At 36.1% G+C, this 20549-nt stretch overlaps 2 protein-coding genes across 2 annotated transcripts; both read right to left on the bottom strand.

Annotated features, from left to right (window-relative positions):
* Positions 1 to 7601: 7601 nt before the first annotated feature.
* Positions 7602 to 9404, bottom strand: LOC115921617 (cytochrome P450 2F3-like). The gene is made up of 3 exons (XM_030979231.1): positions 9161 to 9404; positions 8337 to 8435; positions 7602 to 7858 (listed from the first exon to the last, which is right to left on the bottom strand). The coding sequence occupies exons 1-3, from the start codon at positions 9360 to 9362 to the stop codon at positions 7602 to 7604; spliced, it is 558 nt and encodes a 185-aa protein (XP_030835091.1). The 5' UTR covers positions 9363 to 9404.
* Positions 9405 to 9690: 286 nt separating this feature from the next.
* On the bottom strand, positions 9691 to 18761 carry LOC115921615 (cytochrome P450 1A1-like). The gene is made up of 8 exons (XM_030979230.1): positions 18608 to 18761; positions 16317 to 16502; positions 15167 to 15340; positions 14286 to 14379; positions 13494 to 13652; positions 10320 to 10528; positions 10072 to 10194; positions 9691 to 9704 (listed from the first exon to the last, which is right to left on the bottom strand). Exons 2-8 carry the CDS (start codon positions 16483 to 16485, stop codon positions 9691 to 9693), a joined length of 942 nt encoding a protein of 313 aa, XP_030835090.1. The 5' UTR covers positions 16486 to 16502; positions 18608 to 18761.
* Positions 18762 to 20549: the final 1788 nt, after the last annotated feature.

Below are 20549 nucleotides of genomic sequence, written 5' to 3'. Positions count from 1 at the left end.
AATTGTCCTTATAGCTGACAATGATAGAGACCTCCAATCAGAACAGCTCAATCTTTGGACTAAAAATAAACATTACCAAAACAGGAGTACAAGCAATAAGCAAACACCCTCAACTACTGAATATAAACATTGGAGGAGAACAGCTCAAACATGCAGAAAAGTTCATTTACCTTGGAGGAACAATATGGTAGACAAGAAGTGTGCTCGGAAGAAGTACAGCATCGAATTTGGGAAGGCAATTAATATACAAATGATGCACAGGTTTGAGTGCGTCGGTTGGGATTGTGTGCACAAGGTACCTTTGAATGGTTTGAACCCACGAGGCCCAGCCGAGTGAGTTTTAGACCAAATTCAAAGGTACCGCGTGCACACAATTCCACCGACCCACAAATTAAACCTGTGCATCATCTGTTTTATAAGATGGGACCCCAAAAATTGTCAAAAATACAAAAAATTGTTATTTTACAGATTTACCGGATGCATGGCAAAATCATGCGTCTGGTAATTTTTTTTCCGGACGCATGATTTTTAACTTATCATGCAATTAAAAAAAGAAAGAAAAAAAATTGTCAGTGTAAACTTTAAAAAAAAAAAATTAAACAAATTATAGATTTTTTTTTTTTTTTTAAAACAGATTATAATTATAACAAAAACACGACAAAAAAAAATCGTTAAAAAAAAAAAAAAAAAAAAAAAAAAAATGACAATTATTAAAAAAAAAAGGATATCGGTGGTATCGATCGCCGATATCGCGTGCATCCAGTAAAAATAATTACATGGTAATTGACCAATCAGATTGCAGGGATTCTTCTACCCATCTTATAAAAGATATGATATACGCTGCTCAACTAGTATTACTGTACAAAGTCCTGGTTTTGTCGATTCTATTACATGGTGCAGAAACATAAACATTAAAAAAGATGGCATATTGAGATGGCATATGGTACAGGAGAATCATGGGTGTGACCAGTGGCGTAGACAGGTTCGTACACCTGGGGGGATGACTGGGCTGCCAACGATAGTGAGGGCGCAAAGCGCCCCAGCGAGGGAGCGAAGCGACCGAGCGGGGGGAGGGTGTGGGAGGGGGGTGTCCCCCTCCCACGGTAGGGAGCTTTTGCAATTTTGAACTTGAAATCGTGCAATCTGATGCATACTTAATGAGGTAAAATAACACACACAAGCGTGCACGCACACACACACATACTCACACACACACACACACATACTACGCCTTGAATGGACAGACATACATCGACAAGATCTACACACCGTGGCATACGAATACAGAATGGACTGACACATATAATTGCATATTGAACCACACTACGTATTTATTTATCTCTGTGAATTTTGCTGTTACACCTCTTCAGAAAAAAAACCAATGTCAACTGTGTACACGCAGGTATAGTCTTTGTTGTCTTGATAGGGGTATGTGGTTATGAATGAAAACAGCCTCTGTGGCCATTTGTGAATAGAACACATAAACAACAAACAAATAACGATTAAACTTTGAACAATATGTCTGTTTATTATAAAGCATAATGAATACGTACATACTTTTTTTTTTTACCTCAAAGAAACAGGCATAGTATCCATAGATGGATATTGGCTGGCGGCTCATTAACATACAGATACAAAAAACATAAACAGTATCACTATGATCCATGGAGTAACAATACTGCTTTGTAAGTTTGTGAAGAAATCGGAACCATAACGGCATTGCATCGTTTCAAATTAGGGCATTATTTACTTCTATTTGATCTCAGTCTTATAATGATAATAATAATAATAATAAATAATAATAATAATAATAATAATAATAATAATAATAATAATAATAATAATAATAATAATACAAATAAAAAATAATACTAATACAAAAAATAATGCTAATACTAATAGGTTCCTTTTATCTCGCATTTCAAGACAGGGTAAATTCACACTGCGCTTTACATGAAACAAACTTCTTTAAACATTTCAAACTTATGTCTTCATGCATCAATCAACATACTTGAAATGAATACAAAACAAAGTGCATCTTAAATAAAACAAAAATAAATAAATAGTTAACAATACAGAAAAGATGTAGCTGCTGCAAGCTTAACAACAAACTAATGTATACCAGTCAGTCCTGATATCAGTATTAGTGTAACAATAGTCATATAGTGGGAGCATGAAGTTGAACAATTCATGATTATACATAATTATATATGTTTGTTTGAATAATACTTGTTATAAAGATAGTAGTATGGTACTCTCTGTCACGAATTATTATGTATACTGTTGTATCACATTCATTTTCTATTCTGTTTTAGAATTGGCTTTCACCGTGTGAATGCGGCTAACAATAAACACAATTACAATAATGATGAGGATTATTATTATCATCATCATAATTATTATTATTATTAATATTATAATTGTTATCATTATTATTATTACTATTATTATCATCATTATAACTTATTAAGTAAGCAAATATCATTCCCAAAACCTGGGGGGGGGGGATGATTGTACATGCCTCCCCCCCCCCCCCACCTTGTGAGGTGGGGGGATGCATCCCCCTCATCCCCCCGTTGTCTACGCCCCTGGGTGTGACCAGACTTGACAGGATGAGAAACACACCCATACCAACACAACTGAACATGGAAGAAACCATCATCGACAGGGTTGCCACAAAAAGATTGAGATACTTTGGACATAATAAGAGAATGAATCAAAAAAGATACCCCACATCCTTCTGAACGGAAATGTACAAACGCCCAAGGGAAAGACCAGATAATTAAGGAATGGACGGACTGTATATCAAGGCAAACTGCAACATGTCAGACACCTTGATTCCCTGACTAAAGCTACTAGGCTGACAGAAGATAGGAAGGCGTGGCAAGCCGTTGTGAAACACAAGCCATCATAGTTACATCCCAGCGATGGTGCGGGCGGCTTAACCCTATACAGTGCGTCCCAGACAAAAACGAAACCGAGAATTATCGATGTTTTATCATAACTTAATAAAAATCATGATTAATAAATGACACATATTTGTAAAGCTTTATTAGATCCTCCTCTTTCATTTGGTGCAACTCATATTGTCCCTATTTTCACGAAGTGACGGATGAGCGCGGAATTAAAAGAAAGTTAGTTTCTATTAGATCCTCCTCTTTCATTTGGTGCAACTCATATTGCCCCTATTCACGAAGTGACGGATGAGCGCGCAATTAAAAGAAAGTTAGTTTTTAATAGAACGCTTTCAAACATTCAAACCATAATCTCAACCTCTTTAATGTACCGAGGGCAAATAAATGTTATATCCTGGGATAGAAACATATCTCAATGTTTAGTTCTATGTTTAAATATTTCCATAATTTCTTATATTTTGGGGGAAATGAGCTGTAAACATAACCGTCACTTCGTGAAAACACGAAATTCAAAGACGCGCTGTGATTTTGTTTTCACGAAGTGACGGCTCGTAGCCCGCGCGTAAAACATACGGGATTTTTCTGTCGTGGATGGAATTTCCGAAATGGACACTAAATACGACAAAACGTTATGTTTAATTGATGTGCAGATAAAATAACTCGAACTGCGAGATACAATACATTTTCTGTGGTTGCTTTTTGTATTCCTTTGTTTGAACTTTTAACACAACCGTCATTTCGTGAACACACAAATTACACAGAACGCTTTTATTTTTGTTTTCACGAAGTGAAGGCTCGTAGCCGCGCGTGTATAAAACATATGGGATTTTTATTGTGTTAAGCAATTTCATGATAACCAACAATGGCAGTAGTGTATTATAATACTTGTCAAAGTAGGCCTAGTAGTAGAGGTATCATTCTGATCCTTATTATCCTGATTATCTTTTGCAATACGTCTAGAGGATAAACTCATGACAATTGACAATTTGTCATGAATCATTGTCTTTATAAGCTCACCATTATATGCATCTGGCTCGAATTTGCTTAAGTATTTGGTACTGGATGGTTTAAATGGTAAAATTAACTTGTGTCCTATCCATTCTAGTCTTATTCATTTGCATTATGTTTTATTCATTCAAGATCTAAGGTTTCTGACTGTTTTCAAGACAATATCTCTTTTGTCGATCATAGTTCTATGTAGCTTGATATCTCATGGTAATTTTAAGGGGAAAGCAATCCAAGCAACGATTTCTGACAGTCGTTCGCCTTTGCTGCTCTTCAATAATACTATGACAAGCAGTATTATTTAATTTTTCAAGGACTCATGATAAAAAACTCCCCTACTTTACGTCAAGTATTTCATTGTATTATGTAGTTTGGTAGGTTTATTTCAATAACTGTTTAATTATCAGATATCAATGATAGTTTAAAGATATGGAAAAGATTCTTGTATTTTATATTTAGCAAAGCAATCTCACATACAAAATCACTATCAAGTGTCGTCTGATCCGCCGATTGCCGTCTGCTATATACGCGACCTAGCCTACGTTTGGGCTGGCGAAAATGAGACAACCGGAGCAATATGCTCAAACAGTAGGCCTAAGCTTTTTTAAGTGTTAATATATTTTAGGCAAGTTCTCATTTCATCATAGAAAATGAAATATTATACTACCACTTAAACAATTTTGATTAGTTTTAGATTTCATTGTAATTATTTATGATGAACTCTTTACCATATTTCATTAACAGATGTGTCAAAGTTATTGATTCATATTAAATTATATATGCATCAATTATGTAAAAGATTTATGGTTTCCTTCCATGTAATATGTTTTGTGAACTGAAAAGTATCAATAAAACATCGAAATATAAATGTACTATTTATATTATCATTTTTATATGTATATAGAAGTAGTAATGGTATTGGTTGTCAGTAGTAATATCATTTTCATGGAGGAAACAATTAAAGACCTCGTTAAACTTCTTGTAAATAATCCTTTCTGAATATTCCCATCTTTAATTTATCATAATGTGTTATAGAGGGTTTGGGAGGGGGTTGTAGATAGTGCGTTTGTAATATTATATTTTTGTAATATTTTGTGTTTTATTTCTATGTTTGATTATTTCTGGACCTCTAGGAAGAACAGAGCCATTTTAATAATGGCTCTGAATAGAGCTTTCCAGCCGTTTTTTAATTCTTGATTTGTATTATTTGTAAATTGTATTCTTGTATGTATTGAATTTTTATACGGAAAATAAACCAAACCAAACCAAACCAAGATTATGGTGGATAATTTTGACATCTGACAAAAGTTATAAATATTGAGAGCAAACTATACGAAACGCTGGAAACGGAAAATTAACAGGGAAAAAAGTGTTATGCTGTTCATGTTACTTTCGAAAAATCAAAGTAAGGAGATCGCAATGGCCTTGTCCATAATTTTTAGGAAAGTGAGAACGCCAAAACGAGGTATTAGGCCAAATGAAATTAAAAAAACATGTTTAGCGTCCTGCCTTTTTGAAAAATAGGAAGGAGGAGGCCCTTTTTTTCTTTCTTTTTTAAATGGCCCTTGGTACATTTCCTTTGATAGTCGGGCTATTTTTTTTGTTGAGGAAAAGATCATTTTAGCAGTATGTTTTTCATGTTTCAAACTAAACAAAAAATGCAGGGCGGCCCTCAAAAAAGAAGCGGGCGGGGACGCAAAACATAATTTTTGTTTGAAATGGCCTTACGACAACGTTCTGACTAAGGGTTTATCCCACTGATCTGTACGTAAAATACAGATCAGTTGGGGGATCAGTTGGCAGTCAGACCGCAGCGTGCGCGATACATCATGCTTTTTTTTTTTATTAAAGCAATGACGGTCAGGGTTTTAGGAAGTTTCAAGCAAAGAGAGAATAAGACAGATCTCCTTGGACAGACAGAAAGGGGGAAGGGATTAAGGGTAATATGACTGAATCGTCAATGGGAGATTTCTCAATTTATTGATAGTGATCTTAGATTTTTCATTCCTCATATTTCTGTAGCTTCTCAAAATTATATTTGTTTTTCTCTCTGATTTGTTCACATCTGTTTCTAGATACCAACTGTCTACGAATGGCTAATTCTCCTTTTTATAATGTCGTTTGATAGCTTCATGGCCATAGACACAAAACATCACTTCTGAGAATATGCAATGGGTTTCAATGTTAATTATTGTTTTTATTTTTACTACATTCCATGAACACCGTCTGATTATTTCTTTAGAAATTGATATTACAAAATATATCATTATTATTTACTGTAAAATATAATTTTGATCTTTACACAATACAAAACATGATTTAATATTGTACATCGCAGCAATTACAAAAAATTATGCAATTATATGTACATCATTCTGAATTCTGTAGAAACTCGAAATCTTTTTTTTGACAATTAGAAAAAAATAACGCTAAAAGGGGGAAATTAATGCGAATGAAGCAACATCAGCACAATTCAGACCACAGTTCTAATCTAATGCACAAGTTACAGACTCACAAATGTATATATAGTACATATTGAAATAAGTACTGTCAAGAAGATAGACCAAGAAGATAGACCTGGAAGCTTGACTACTGTCTCAGCATTCTTCCAGTATTCGCGGTAAAGGTAAAGTAAATAATTGGCCTTCCCTACCCATTTATTTGTACATGGTTCCACTTTAAATGACTTGAAGACAAGCAACGGAAAATACATCTCCTCTCTACCTTGTATGATAGGGCTACACCTGTATAGCATGCATAGGAAATCTTCAATTATATTCACGTAACAACACCAAATATTTAGATAAACAGGTGATTCAGAATGTTGGTAAAAGTCAAGGGGTAAACAAACAACAAATTATTTCTTCATAACTTTCAACACTTTAGACACAAGAAGTAGGAAGATACACAACCCTGCCACAATCGACTTTATAATCCATCAATTTTTTAAAGGAATCACATGTGTGGCATTTCTTATATTCTTACATTTCTTGTAGAGTCTTGTATCACTGCACCTTTGCATTCAATATTTACTAGTAAAACAATCCCAGAGCTACCAATCCACTGAAAAAGATTTTTTTTTTTTTTTTTTTTTTTTTACTGATTACCAGTAATTTGAAATATAGACAGTTGGGATTTTTCAATCAATGATTACTATATAAAGGAACATTAATAACTGTTACTGGTCGTAAATGATCAATTAGTCATTGATTTGGTGTCAAGACCATCTAAATGCAATGGACAGAAAGTCCTTTTAACCACATCCATTACATTGACCAAAGATGTGTTTTAACTTTTAAAAATAATTAAGAATTCACTTTCCTGAATCAATCTAACTGAATATTTGATAAAAGAGGACTCACAATACCATCTGGGGCAGCTTAAACAGGCATGCGGATAAAGGCCCAGACCGGTATTTTAAATTATATCCAAAATACTTATGTATTGTATATATGTATTGGTGACATAATTTGCTCATCCATTATGGCCTGCCAATCAAAGCCTCCAAATAATTGGCTTTAGCCTGCGAGTGAGTTGTTTTAAACTAGGGGTAACATAATTAGCCCAAAGCTTCAACTGAATACCAAAGTTGACTAGTATTTTACCTAAGCCGATAGCTGAGTAAAATATTAATCTTTCTGATGTAGTATTGAATTGAATACTGGCCGATGCAGGACCCTACTAGTCTCGTTTGTTGATCATGATCTCATAGGAGAGAAGGAGTCTACCAGATGCTGTCTGAGGAATCATCTTCAAGATGTCTTCAGACTCCTTTCCTGGGACCTTGCTAGTTGTGTAGTTCTGCATGAACCAGGTAAAGATAAGGAAGAGATCAGCCTTGGCCACAGCTTCACCTAGACATCCACGACGGCCCGCTCCAAAGGGCAGGAAGCTTGGAGGATGATCACGGACAGTGCCACTGCCATCCATGAAGTGCTCTGCAGGAAAAAGAAATGATTTGTTTTATTGCACTACATAAAGATGCTCGAGAGGTGAATACTCTACAAACAAAATATTGTCCTGTCCCGTGTTGTCATATACTATAGCAATAGTCTTTGAAAATCTACAGTGAATTGATTATTAATCAGATGTTCTCAGACATTAAAAAAGAATGAGGCTCAACACTAACAGGCGCCCAGGAAAAATGGGCGCATACATTGTTCAATTTTTACACAGGGCTCACACACCCCCTCACCCTAAAAGTTAGTGTGGAGCCCTGCCTAGGAGCACTTCGTCCAGTTCTTAGTCATGTTGAGTGAGGCTGTGCATGGAGTAGTTTTGGATCATCTCTGTGGGTCTTTAGAGGATGAAATAACCACCAGAAAAAAACTGTATATTTCCTACCCCTCACCTCCCAAACCAAGCTCTTGAGTATTAAATATCCTGGGGGAGACATCGTAGAATTCATTTTTTTACCTGGAAGGAACTTGTCTGGTTGGTCCCATTCTTGAGGGTCATAGTGCATAGAGTATGTGTTGATTATCACTGTGGTTCCTTTTGGGATATGATAGCCACCTGCAAAGTCAACAGGAGCCAGAAACAATCAATGTAAAAAACAATTTCATGATTTGTAGTTTTCATACACTAGCGGTCTGTAATACAGGTTCCATTTACAATGTAATAATGTTAAAAAAATACAAAACATGACCTTTTATAGACATGTGGAAAGGATGACAGGCAACACTGAGTGCAGTTGAAAGAAGTACACTTATCAATTGGCAAAAGATGATGCAGTCATATCCATATAACTTATACATCACACATCTAATATTGGTATTTGAAACAAATGTATCTCAATACCTTTGTGGATGAGTTTGGTTCTATACATCAACAAAACATCAACTGTTTGATCTAGATACATGTATGTACCATAGTATATAGTGGAGGAAAAATTTTCTCAATTTGTCTGCAACCTGCTGAGCCTTTCCCCGTGAAAAATCCTTAAAAAATTATCTTATCCGCCATGTGACATCACAGACAGCTCAAGGAAGATCAAGAATACACGTACGATGATCATTTAACTATACTTACTAGCAATTGCAAGTACTTTATACATGTACATGTAGCGCATCATAGCTTTTTACACAATACTGCCTAACGATCTTCCTCTCCAGGAAATGCTAGAACATGTCTGACATAGCAGTAGCTTTGATTTCAAAAGGTGTGCCCCATAAAACCCTCCATCCACCAATTAAGACGGCTTTTAATTGAAAAAAAAACAATTTTCTCATTAATATTACCAAACTCTGTATCCCTGGTAGTAGCATGAGGAAGAGCGTTCGGAACAATACTGCTGTACCGCAACACTTCATAGAGGCTTGCTTCCGTGTAGGGAAGCTTCCCGCGGTCATTGATGGTAGGAAGACGATCACGGCCGATGACATCATCGATCTCGACGCGGATCTTTGCCTGGATTTCTGGGTAGGTCACTAGGAGAGCCATGGCCCAGTATAGGGTCTCAACGGTTGTCAAAATACCAGCTATAAAATACAACAAATAAAGTTTTGAAATAAGCTTTGACCTTTGGAAACTCATCTTTCAGTCTTCAAATTTTGAGATTTAATTGTCATCAATAAAAAAAAAATCATTGCAAATAAAACATCTTGTCCTCTCAGAATTTTCTTTTTTTGAAGGGTAAATTGACTGAGATTTAATAATGATCAATAATCATTTTTTAATCCATAAAGACATGTCTAATATAGGAACGTCAAATTAAATGGTACATGTGTACTGAATTGAATTACATTGAAAAGCTTTTACACAAAGAATTTTACATCCGGGATCCTGAACATGAGAGAGTAAAGGGTAATCCAACCTTTGTAATAAGTTCGTTTATGTGCAAGCAGAAAAACAAACAAAATAAAATGTTTAAAATATGGTATCACTACATCTATGCGAATCTCAAATTGATAATCTGGTTAGTGCATGATTGTGATGTATTCGCACCCAACGCTAGTGTTTGTTGCATACAGTGAAATAGCACTCATTTCATATTTCTAATCTATCCTCAAGTGTATTACGTGCATGCCCAGGGGGGGGGGGGGGGGTTGGGGGAGGGGGAGGAGTCTGTCCCCCTCCTGCCTTTTTAGAATTAATACAGGGGCACCATGTTTCTGCAGGTAACAAGCTAATACATTAATCATACATGTACCTGTAAAAATATCAGCGATCGTCTGGAAGATGTGAGTATCGGTCAGTTTGTCCACGTTCTCTCCTTCTTTCCTTGCATCTTCTTGAGCTTTGAGAAGTAGACTGTAGACATTATTGATGTTCTCTATGAAGAGGAATAGAAAATGCAACACATTTAGCTGTAATGACTCAGTCATGTTCATGAAGGTGGACTAAGACTGTTTCATAAGACTTCTCAGCCAATCAAATACCGAAATTTCAGTAGCTCACCCGGATCATAATGTTCTCTCGTTTCATCCACCTGCAAACGCAAGAAGCCCCAAAGCCTTTCTTGGAGTTCCTTCAACATCCATGGACCGTTGGTGGGAAGGTACTTGGCCCAAGAGAAGAAGTCTGCTGCTAGACCTAATCCCAAATGTTCATTGATTTCGTCGTTTGTGTTCATCCATTGCGCCACATTAGGGTCTTCCAACTCATAACTGCAATCCAATAATGACATCAAGAAAAATCAGTTAAAAACAAAAAAGTAATTGTACCTTCTTGTAGGGTTTTGCCGGACACTTGCAGTGGACGCATTTTCACCAGGCGTTATTTCTTGAAAGATACATGCACAGGATTAAGGTTCGCCTTGCAACTGAATCTTAAAGTAGATTAAAGCCGCTGGGCAATGACAATGACAATAACAATTTATTCTTATGTCACCCACATTGCGGGGTATAGGAGAAGTTTACAATCAGTTTGAATTTGTCAATTTAACACTGTCAATACAAATCGAATTAATGTTAAAGGTAAAGACCAGTTTTGGAACGCCCCCCCCCCCCTCTCAAAAAATGAAACGAAAGCTCTTATTATCAATCATGTGAAAGAATATGTTTTGACTAATACATGATGATAACATTTTTGCCGGGAAACCGCCTACTAATAGATATATGTGGTAAATTAGTTTATCTTTTGGGACCAAATAGATAATACGCACATGATTCCTACGACTGGGCCAAATTTCTTATCATTTTGATCGTTTCTTTCACAATGCAATCGCATGACCAGAACTGGTCTTAGATAAAGACCAGTTTTGGTCATGCGATTGCATTGTGAAAGAAACTTTGTGGAAACGTTCAGAAAAGGTTGATCATCTAGCATATAAGTATTGGTGTGCACTGCAAGGTTCTGGAATCATCAAACTGATAAGAAATTTGGCCCAGTCTTGGTAAAGATACAAGCACTATACACAGAAAGATGGATATGGGATCATATTGCTCCGGTTGTCCCATTTTCGCTCGCTGGACGTACATAGCAGACGACAATCGGCGGATTAGACGACACTTGGTATAGTGAATTTGTATGTGAGATTGCTTTTCTAAATATAAAATACAAGAACATTTTCTATATCTTTAAACTATCATCAATATCTGATAATTAAACAGTTATTAAAATAAACCTACCAAACTACATAATGCAATGAAATACTTGACTTAAAGAAGGGGAGTTTGATGTGGTGCACAATTGCGCCCCTCTGTAAATAATCGAATAGTCCATGGCGATCATGAATATTCATGTTTTTGCTTACCTCGGCAAAATGTTTGCTTATCTTCAATAGAAAAATTACGGTGGGGGGTTGGCTGAAATGGACATAATGAAACGATCAGAACTGATCTATGATAATTCATGCTTGTTATCCTTCGTGTGCCTGACCTATAACCTTACAATCGCTTGGCAAACTGAGTCCAAAGTTCGACTTGTTTCACATGTGTTATATAGGCAATGGCGAGCTTGCAACCTATTTTGATCAAATTATGGGGGATGAACTTTCAAAAGTCTATGGGACATGAGGGTTCCAATGAAAGAGTTTGTGATAACGTACGTCGGGTGGATGTGCTTTTCTTTTAAACAAAACAAAATGAAGTTGTATAATTCCATAGGCTAACATGTTGGGCTGCTGACTCTGACGATAGGGGGCGTTGTCAAATGAGACTAAACGGAGCTATATGTACGCGACACGTGCGCGATGATCCGGTCCGGATAGATATAATAATTTACCAAATATATCAATTAATAGGCGGTTCTCCGGCAAAATTTGTATCATCACGAATTAGTCAAAACATATTTTTTCACATGATTGGTAATAATAAGAGCTTCCATTTCATTTTTGAGAGGGGGCGTTTCCAATCAATAAAAAAAATAACACTATCGACAATAGTGAGAAAAATTTTGATGATAATAATAATAATAATAGCAATATCAAATAACAATAGTAATAATTTATTTTAAAAAACGTTAATAATAATTACAACCATAATGACAAAATGAATGGAAGCAATTGAAAAAGAAAGTTACTGGCACGAGAAAATTGATATTTGAATTAATGAATTACTAAAAATTGTCTTTATATCAATTTAATAATTTTATATAAGACAAAAAAGAGAAACATAAAGTTAATATTGAACTCATAACATTGTGCACATACTTAAATTAATGAAAGTTTAAACGTGTTTGTTCATTATTGGAGTTAAAAAGCTAATCCATTGCGTCCTTTCATTGTACGCGTAAGGAGAGTGATGCCCGGTCAATATTTTTCGCTATACTGCTAGCAGTCAGTAGCGTATTTCATGCCTGCAGTTTTGACCAATCAGAAGCCTAGAATCTTCATATGTAGGGTAGGGTATTGAATGTAGGGCAACTGTGGCTAAAACACGTATTAAATAACTCATGTACCTGTGAAACGGGAATGAATAGAGAACATTCTAATATTATATATCATGGCTGTGATCTAGTTCGATTTTCTTTAAAAAGGTTAGTGTTTTTAATGATACAAATGTATTGTATTCTAATGGGCATTACAACAAAAACACAACAAAATAAAGCTAGATGGATCTTCGACTGCGCGCAGTCGAAAATTATGTCTCCGTCATAGAGCGATGTTACAAACCCAAACAGAAGCAAATTTTAAAATTCCAGTTTGATTCTAATTCATTAACAGGTTCTCAGAATATTTTGATTACAAACTATTTTTGCATACATTATGAGCCCCATGACATTATCCATTTGACCTCTTGACCCCAAAATCTAATCAGTTCATTGGCTCTACAAGATACGTACAATGTACATGACCCAAGTTTAAAGTTGGCGGGGATCGACCTGTCAATCGGTTCTTGAGATATAACGCGATCATGAGAAAGGGACGGACGGACAACCCGAAAACATGGCTACGGCTACTTCGTTGCGGAGGCATAACAAAGAATAGAGAGTTGTCCTGCATCACAGTCGCATTAATATTATTAAATTTAATTAAAATAAATCTATTTTCTTATTGCCTATATAAAGTTTCTTTCCAACTCAGCTCATAACAAGCTGATGTTAAGATTGGATTGCTTGCCTTTTGACTAAAAACTTCTAAATAAAACCCTTGCTTTACCACAAGTTCCAAAACCGTTGTGCAGAACTCACCTTCGTCCAAAGCACATCTGTGCGAGTACGTTGTACATGAGTAGAGTGATGAGGACCTTAGGGTCTATTGGTTGTCCCTCCGTCATGGCCAACTTCTTCTCAACCTTGGGGTAGACGCTGGAGATGAGATCCTGAAGAGGCTTGCCTGTTGCAAAATGCCTGGGAGCGAGGAAGAATGAAAAGAACTAGGTGTCTCATCGTGTTGTTTGAGCACTTGACTGGAAATTCCCCCATTCATGCGATGACATCTCAACAACAAAAAATAAATAATAAGATATTTGGAATAATCGAAATGCTAACATTTAATATACATGTGGCATAATAAGCAATTTTAAAGTTTAATTACCCAAATTCGAGAAATTTTTAGTCCACTTTCACTATGCAACGTGTACGTCTAAACTCTGTGTATGTCTACTTCTTGCTAGTGCACCGAGCTAGCGCCCCAGCTCCCTGTCCCACGTGTGACGTCATGATTCAGGACCCGTATATTATTTCGCTTTCAAGCCAGGATTTGAAAATCTGAGAAGGGTCTTGGAAAATGCTTATTGAAGTGTTAAATTAATATTTACCCAACCTTAAAGCAAATGATTCGTGTTCTCAATGATATAGGCTTTCCTTACATGTTTAATTTGCCCATTTTGTGAAATTTATTCGCACAGTTACTTAAATACTGATGAAGTTACCTTGGGTACATAAGACATATTATTATAGTTATTACTATTATTAATTATAGACATGTATTCTTTCTACACAGGTGGTCGCTTAACTCTGAGTGTATTATCTAAGTTTTACCTGAGAGCTGAGTGAGCCAACTTGCGATGAAGTTTCCAGGTCTCACTGTATGGGCTGAAAGCAATATCCTTGAATCCATCCGAGAAAATGTCCACTGAAAATTGAAATACACGAAAACACAATATCAGCAGTGCACATAAATTTACGTTTACATACATTCATTTTCCATACATTCATTTTGACCCCTTCTGTGACAATCGACACTGGCCGACATTGTGTATGCCCTTTTGGTCAACCAAATTTGACTAGCATTAATATCTTGGTGGCCCAGAGAATACAATAAAATACAAGGATTTAACAAAAAGGTATAACTATGGTGACTGCTGCATGCACCAACACCTCAAAAGTCAATTCCTTCTCTCTAACTTTCTATCTCTCCCATGTATTGCTTTGTCTTTCTCTGAATCTGCATATCTTTGCTTCATATAACCTCTATGGTCTTTCATCTTCTATCTGATGTTGAAAATATAATTTCAGTATCTAAACATATCAAAAAATTACATGATTATGCAACAAAAGGAAAGCAACATTGTTATAAGTATAGCTGAAGAAGCGAAGGAAAGAAGGCAAGAAAAGCTGAAAGGTAGTGGAGTTGGATGGCACAATTATAAAAAGCCTTACATTATAAGTACCCATGTGTCCTGGCACTCCAACATTACTACCTCGGTCATAGCATCAACGTATTATGTTAATTACTATAATTATCCTAGTCATAGCATAAAATATTACTTAATATCATACCAATTCTGTAACCGTCTGGTGCTCCGACATTATTACCCCAATCATAATTAAAAATATTATGTTGATATCCAGTAACTATTATCCTTGTCATGGCATAAAATATCATGTTGATATTTAATTACTAAATCCTATCCACTCACGAGAGAGGAAATCTGGACGGTCAGCAAAGCCAACGCTCTGTTTGAGGACGGCTTCCTTGATCAATGCTTGACGGTTGAGAACTACAATCCATCTCTCTCCCGCCTTGAAGCCAAAGATATCACCGTACTTCTTGGCCCATTCCCCAAAGACAACCTCAGGAGAATCATTTATACCTAAAAACCAAAGAAGTATAATAAACATGAAATATTTAACTAAAAGTAAGATGTATCAAGATGAGATTTCAAGAGGAGAAGCCGTATGATAAAACATCAAGCAATTACAATAACATCCAAAATAATTCGAAATCACAAAGCTTAGTCTAGATACATGCATGTAGATCTAGAGTTCCATGTCAATGAGAAAATCTAGTACCAAACTATCGTAAAATGTTTTTGAATACTTTCTTGTGAAAAGGAGCTATTTTTTGGATTTGGTATTGTAGAGCTAGATTTTGAACAGGACATTGTACCGTAGCATGTATGAAAGTATTTTATCTTCCCATATGTCTATTTGCATTCTGCTGTCATCAAACTCCATTTTGCTCTTTCCATCACATTTAATCACCGTCACCATTCCCTCTACAGGCTCTCGTGCTATGTTCACTCTCTCCAACTTTAGTCTCTTTTATTACTCCTTTCATGTTTATCCTTTCATGTTCATCCTTTGGTTTTTGTTCTTTACACTATACGATTGGTTAAGCTTTATTGAATATTCATAGCAACTCATTGATATGCACGGAAATCTATGGATATTTATGTACCTCCTTCTATTTACCATCTCTGTTATTTGAATGTTTATTAGTTACAGTTGTTATACGATGTACATGTAAATCCATGTAGATAAATGCAAGTAAGGTTGCAAGCATGTATGGAGTGAAGATGTGTTTGTTGTTCTCTGCAAGTATAGACCCGCCGTGCCTTAGCCGTATAGGCCACCCTATATTATCATAACTTCTAATAAGATTCTTCACAGACATTTGCACGACTTTGTATTTCACTGTTTTCCTTTTTCTTCTTTCAAAAGAGCTCTTTGGGAGTTGAAGTTTGTGGAGCTGAATGGCACTCGATCCACTCTGAGTATTTTTCTTCCATTGTGTTGCATATCACTATAAGTTGGTGCCTGGTAAATTAGGATCTACATTTGACTTACTGTAGATGCTGCCAACGATAGGCAGGCCTCTTGGACCAGGAGGAAATCGCTTTGGCCTCACGATGGTCCAGAGGGCCAGCGTAGCAGTGACCATTCCAAGGGTTGCTGTGATGGTCAGGGCATTAATCTGACCAAAGCCAGACTCTCCAGCTCCAAGCAGGTCAATCATGATGGATTTTAATCAAGCTAAAAACAAATAGAAAAAAAAAGTTTCCATGGATTTGCATGTAAATGGTTCCTGCCGTTCCTGCCAATCATAAATTGATTTAAATGGCAGAATGACTTTAATTACTATACGGTTGGTAATTATATGTACTGGACAGTCTGGACTTGTCTCAAAGCCATCCTTATATATCCTTGTAGGTTCGAACATTGGATAAGTGTGAAAAGCCAAAAGCAACCTGCCTGAAAATATAGAGCAAACGAAAAACAACTGAATCTTTCAAAAGGCTTAAAAAAAAGGTGGAACAAGCAAAGTGACCTTCCCCGACTCCTCCCGTAAGCACACTAAAGACATGTACTATCTTTCTCATGTGACAATGCAATGCCAGACGTATACAGTGACCGGGAATCAAAGGCCAACGCCTAAATTCCGTACTAGATGATGATTGATTGATTGATTGATTTTATTCACCAAGTTTCCAACATACAGCAATATAAAAGAATAACAGATAGAATTAAGACAGCTTGAGCAGGATAACACACGAAAGCTCGAGTCAGAGCTTATTTCCAGTAGGGTCCCCGACAAAATTATTAAGTTAAAGTCGTATTATCTACAGAAATTTAAGAAAAAACTTATTAAAGATAATAATGATGATAGTAATAATGACGACATTAAAATAATGATATAAATGATAAGTACAAGAAGCGTAGGAAGATAAAAAAAAAAAAAAAAAAAAGAAGAAAGAGGAGGAGAAGAAGGAGGAAGAAGAGGAAAATAATGATGAATATTTTAAATTTCTAAAACGTACGAAAACATAAGTATATACAAAATTAAAAAGTATAAATCTGGCAGAGAAGAGAAAAGTATTCTGTATTCAGGCTATATCAATGTCATTCGCATCTCTCCTCTGATTCCTTTAATTATCCCCTCGCCGACGAAGTCGGACAGGATATAAACGCTGCCGTCCGTCCGTCACAAATCTGGTTTCCGTTCAATATTAGATGATGTTAATGAAATTTGATATGAAGGTACATAGTATCAAAACACAGCCTAATTTCGGCTTTGAAGTAAGTAGGTCAAAGGCAGGGGGGGGTGCCCGACGGGACCACCCCCTGGCAAAAATGGCCCCACCCCTGGCACCAAAAAAGTTTGAAAGAAATGTGGTTCCCACAAAAATGTACCTTTTTCTTTTTTGTTTTGCTCAAGGGGGGGGGGGGGGGATGTTGAGTAACTCACTACCCAAAAAAAACTTTTTTATTTTTAAAATTTTTTTTTTAGTGCTCACCCACACCTTTTCTTTCGTAAATTTACCAAAGAGTAATATGGAGAGACACTGCAGTAGTTATGTACACACACAAAACAATACAAAAAGCACCTGTAAAAAGAATGCACATTATTATACCATTGACCTAATTCGAATGGACATTTGTCGTTTTGTTAACGAATTCAATTTGATTTTCTCCGTCAATGTCGTTTTAATAACATTCCATACATGTTTCTTCACTTTGTTCTCATGAGGTCCGCCACCAATAAGCCGGGACAGAATTAAGATAGTGATTTTAGACATGTTATTATGCATGCGCAGAAGAAAATAAATCGCTTAAATTATGGGAAATCAATGTGCAGTTGTGGTTAATAATCGGAAATTGTTGTTCCGTGTACTATGATAAATTTTTAAAACACATGTTGATATTACCAGATAGGTTATATTTGGATTGTTTGTGATTTAAAATCCCGTTTTCCCCAATTTTCTCATAATAGCCCAGAATTACAACGCACAGGGCTCATTAAGATCATGGCCTTCTAATTATTTGTTAAAGTCATTGGTGCGTGCGAAAGTGTGCGAATCAGTAATAATAAATTTTATATCACCAAAATCGTCTGCTTTTCCACTTTGCTGCTCCCCATTGGTAATGTTTATTATTTAAGACACACTCTTACAGAGCGCACCCTCCAAACAAAACTCAAGAGAGGGAAACTGCTCCTTTGTCAATGACGCAGTCGTTATTGTAAAAACAGCTGAATGTTCTCACTAAGATGCACATAATCGGAAGGCGGAGGATCTCGTTGGATCAAAGAAAGAATCAAGTCGAATGTCCATCCGTAATATATCCATGATTATACCTACCCTAACGACGTACGCACAAGTTTAACCAGCAAGGACGAAGAAGAAGAAGAAATTTGTTTTTATCTGTCGTTTCCTTTTAGAAGAATGGCAGGACTTGAGTAATGATATTGTATTATAAAATGTCACAATGGACACGTCACTAGGCGATAACAAGTCTTTGTCTGTCTGATAACAACAGTATGTGCTGTGTTTGTACTGTGTCTGTGTCTAAAACTTTGAGAGTACTTTATAAATAATGATGACATATCGTTTGTTTACATATGACTTTATTAGTTGATTACGTCAATGCATTTCCCAAGTATGGGACGCCGCGTTATTAATTAATATTCGACGAATCCTGTGGGAGGGGGGGGGGGGGGGCGGTGCGCTGGATTCCCTCAAATTCCACTGGACACATTTTTATATAATTTCAGTTTAAATACCATGCGATTGTATATGTATGTCTCCGTTTGTTATTTTGACTCTTTCATTACTTTCATTGCTTGATATCATTGGATGTATTTTTAGTACCTATTGAAAGAATAAGTTTTCATTATTGTTTAATGTTCATGATAATTGAATGTGAATGTGATATATAGTAATCTGAAACTAAGTAATAATGATAATAATACATAACTAGAAATGCAATCGTGTCAGAACGATGTGCGTGCAATGACGATGCATTGTTTTACGTGTCAAACGAAAGAACATCTTTCGGACTAGTAAATACGCAGAGTATGAAATAGCATTTAATGTCATGCTTGAACGATTTTAAAAATTTGGCCTCGAGATGCTCTGCACTTGGCCACTTAGAATGTGCCTATAAAATTTCAAGAAAATAAAGATCGTTCTGGGTCCAAAAGCGTGAACCCGATTTCCCCATAGACAATGCGTGTAATGCATGGGCGGAAAACGTACAGGATCTGTATTATGACCGGAATTTGTATAGTGACCGTTGTTCAAATGCAATTTACTCACAATTTTCTGTGTGAACATATACCATACTTGGTATCATTCGAAAGGGCACTTCATTGCGGTCAGTTCGACACCATTGTCATCTGCGCGCAACGTACTGCATGCATCAAACGCGCTATTACGTAATGCATAGTAAATTCATCATTTTTGGCGATAACTTTGCGCTGACATATTTAAATTTTACCAAACTTAGCAAACAGTTGTCACGTATATGGATACTTGTTTCTGTCAAGTTTCATTGATGTAGGTATAAAGATCGCCATTTTAAAGCAAGTTTAAATTATTTTGGAATTTTCTTGAAAATGGCGAATTTGGAGGGCAATTTTCTCAAATTTGGTCAGTGATAGGGTATATAATTTTGTATATGGCTGGAAAGGACATATCTTCAAGTATCTAAATCCAAAAAAGGGTACAGGTTTTCCAAGCCATTATGGAGATACGGCCACAGAAATAAAGCCAATTCCCAGAACTTTAGAGGGCGCTATTTATGTTGTGCAAAACCATTGGAGCGTGAAATTTGGCATGGCTACGTGCAATTATAAGATATAGATACTTTAATATTTAAATACAAAACGGAATTTATATAAGAAACTTATGGCAGTTTTAGATTATTTAGGGGTCAATTTTTAAAGAATTTGAGAGATTTTTGACGGAGTCGGTTTTAGATTTGAATTTTGAGTATGAAGATGGCGATTTGAAGGGCAGGTTATCGTCGCAGATGAAAAAAACATCTCTCAGACTATCTAGAGGAATTTGTTAGAAGTTTGTAGGATCTAGGATAGTGGAGATAGGAAGGAGGATAGAAAGGTCTTAAAATGGACCAGAAACGGACAAAATGGCGCCTGGACGTTTACGCATGAGTGATTTCGAGAATCGAAGAATGTAGTGACCTTGATGAGATGTTAGAGACTGTGCCTATGAAGTGTGAAATGAATCGAGCAAGAGAAAAGGACCTAGATAGGAATAACAAGCACTACGTGCAAAACGA

The sequence above is a fragment of the Strongylocentrotus purpuratus genome, unplaced genomic scaffold (assembly GCF_000002235.5).
Source record: "Strongylocentrotus purpuratus isolate Spur 01 unplaced genomic scaffold, Spur_5.0 spur5_scaffold_10, whole genome shotgun sequence".
In the NCBI taxonomy this organism is placed as follows: Eukaryota; Metazoa; Echinodermata; class Echinoidea; order Camarodonta; family Strongylocentrotidae; genus Strongylocentrotus; species Strongylocentrotus purpuratus.
Note: the sequence above shows the minus strand (reverse complement) of the source record. Positions and strands in the feature narration are given on the sequence as shown.